This window comes from Priapulus caudatus, unplaced genomic scaffold (genome assembly GCF_000485595.1).
Source record: "Priapulus caudatus unplaced genomic scaffold, Priapulus_caudatus-5.0.1 Scaffold124, whole genome shotgun sequence".
Taxonomy (NCBI): domain Eukaryota; kingdom Metazoa; phylum Priapulida; class Priapulimorpha; order Priapulimorphida; family Priapulidae; genus Priapulus; species Priapulus caudatus.
The window spans coordinates 438,696-440,944 of NW_014577185.1; the positions used below are offsets into that span (position 1 = coordinate 438,696).

The 2,249-nt window shown below is 46.8% G+C and overlaps 1 protein-coding gene across 1 annotated transcript in view; it reads right to left on the bottom strand.

Moving 5' to 3' along the window:
* LOC106805687 (zinc finger C2HC domain-containing protein CBG14627-like) overlaps positions 1 to 2,249 on the bottom strand; it is a 7,430-nt gene continuing 5,181 nt past the window's right edge. The window contains exons 4-5 of the mRNA XM_014807380.1: positions 510 to 651; positions 1 to 271 (exon numbers count right to left, since the gene is read on the bottom strand). Of these exons, the coding sequence (XP_014662866.1) occupies positions 1 to 271; positions 510 to 651 (413 nt within the window). The remainder of the gene's footprint in view (positions 272 to 509; positions 652 to 2,249) is intronic.

Sequence of the window (2,249 nt, forward strand, 5' to 3'; positions counted from 1 at the left end):
CTACCTGCTCGGCGACACGGCTGAGTAGTAGGCTCCGCTCTCGTATCCCCCGTCGTCGGACTTGCGCGGGTGGTAGAGCGCCTGCTCCGAGGGCGTCCTAGTGAAGGACATCTCGCGCGCCCCGCACGTGGGGTCATCGACGTCGGCACCGACCGCCGGCGAGAGCGTTCGCAACGCGGCGCTTTTAAAATCGGGCGTCGACGACGACGAGGGAATTTTGCTCGCCGCCGCTTGCTGCCTGCTGCCGTTCGACTGTTTAGCGGCGACGTTTCTGAAAGCATTGGAAGCAGCAACTGACACTCGGCGTGGCGCGACCGGCGCGGCACCGGCGGCGGTGGCAGACGCGCGGCGCGACGAGACCGTGGTGGCGCCCTCGCACGGGGAACTGCGCCGTACGACCAACCCCCTCCCTCACGAGTCGCGGTACATCCCGCAACCCCGCCTCCCCCCCTCTCTCTCGATCGTGCTTGCCGGAACGCGCGACAAGAAGATACGCGACGATCACATACTTTGTGGCGGTCTTTGCCGGGAGTTTCGACTGCGTCCGGCTAGGGGGCGCTGCAACTGGAGGCTTCGGCGCGCCGTTGACAGCGGGTCTGCTGGCAGGAGCTGCATTGTGCTTTGTCAGATTGGAGCGCTGCGTCCTCATATCTACAGCATTAAACAATCGGATTAACGTACTGTAACATGAAGGCATTCATTAATTGTGTTTGCGCGCGAGTGAAAACTTAGTAGTGATTTCGTAACTACTCATCGCTCCCACCCATTTAAACTATAACAACATAACGGCCGGTATTCGATGGAAAATATTATTTGCAATAGTCTGAAGCAGATTCCACATGATAAAATTAATACGTGAAATACATATACATATACGATACCGATCAATTAATAGTGAAATTCCTGAATGCTAACTACGTAAATATGCAGATTAATATAATATGAAAACTTCCTTGATATTAAATATATATACACACATATATGCATACATGTGTGTGTATATATATATATATATATGTATAATTAAATTATTTATTAATTTATTAAATTTTAAAATCACCATGTCCAAATAATGTCCAATCCTCGAACTAAATGTTGGCTAATCTATTTTTGTTACATCAACTAAATATTTCAAACGTTATCCATCCAATAGTAAACTCGCATCAATACATAACGAATCGAACAGAATATCATCAACAAATGTATGACTTGGATTCCATGCCCAGCAATCAATCATTCACACGCCACATTTCGATATAAATCTGATCACAAAGAATCTGCTACTGCATGATGCACGCCTCTGCATTTGTTTTCTACACACAGGCTGTCACCGCTAATGCATTAATCATTTTCTACAGGGAGCAATCAGTAGCAGCGTTACACTGGACGAAGCCCCGGGGCTCACTGTGCAATGCCATGTCTGATTACACTGTCACACACATCGGATTGAGCCTGTCAATAACTACAGTTTCTAGAGCAGCGATTGTTGGTTTCTTTACATCTCGAGCTAACCAATACTGTGGGGTAGTTACCCACTCCCTGAACTGGACATGTGAAGAAAATATAATAGAAAAATATTGCAGAACTAGATCACACGGAGAGCGCAGACCTCCACCAAGTACAGTGATGATGTCATTGTATGAGCGACATAGGGCTCATACATTGACCTGGTTTCACATTGCAGTTCTACGTTTGCTAGTGCTGGTTTCAGTTTCAGTTACAATTGGCGAAACTCATGATAAAATGTACATGGTTTGCGTTTCTTATCGAATGGCATTGCAGCATTTGTTGCGGGGTCACCTACAAGCGGGGTCAGCCCTATAGACCGAAGGTCCGATAGACCGAAGGCCCGATAGACCGAATATTGCAAAGGGTTAGAGTTAGGGTTAGGATTAGGGTTAGGGTTAGGGTTAGGGTTAGGGTTAGGGTTAGGGTTAGGGTTAAGGCATATATATGGTTTATAGTAGCATCATATGATTTATAGTGGCATCGGTGGATGTGCGGGCATATTCACGTTCGAATACGGCATCAGTGGATGTCCGGATGCGTAGCCTGGAGGCTAGGCGACCGATTCCGGACGTGTAGCCACTGCGTATTCGAATAAACCTTCGGTATATCGGGCCTTCGGTCTATCGGACCCTTGGTCTATAGGGCTGTAACCCTACAAGCAATATTGCGATGAAAAATTTAATTAATTAATTAATTAAATAATTAATTGGATCCGGATCACCACCAAAATGTAATCAATT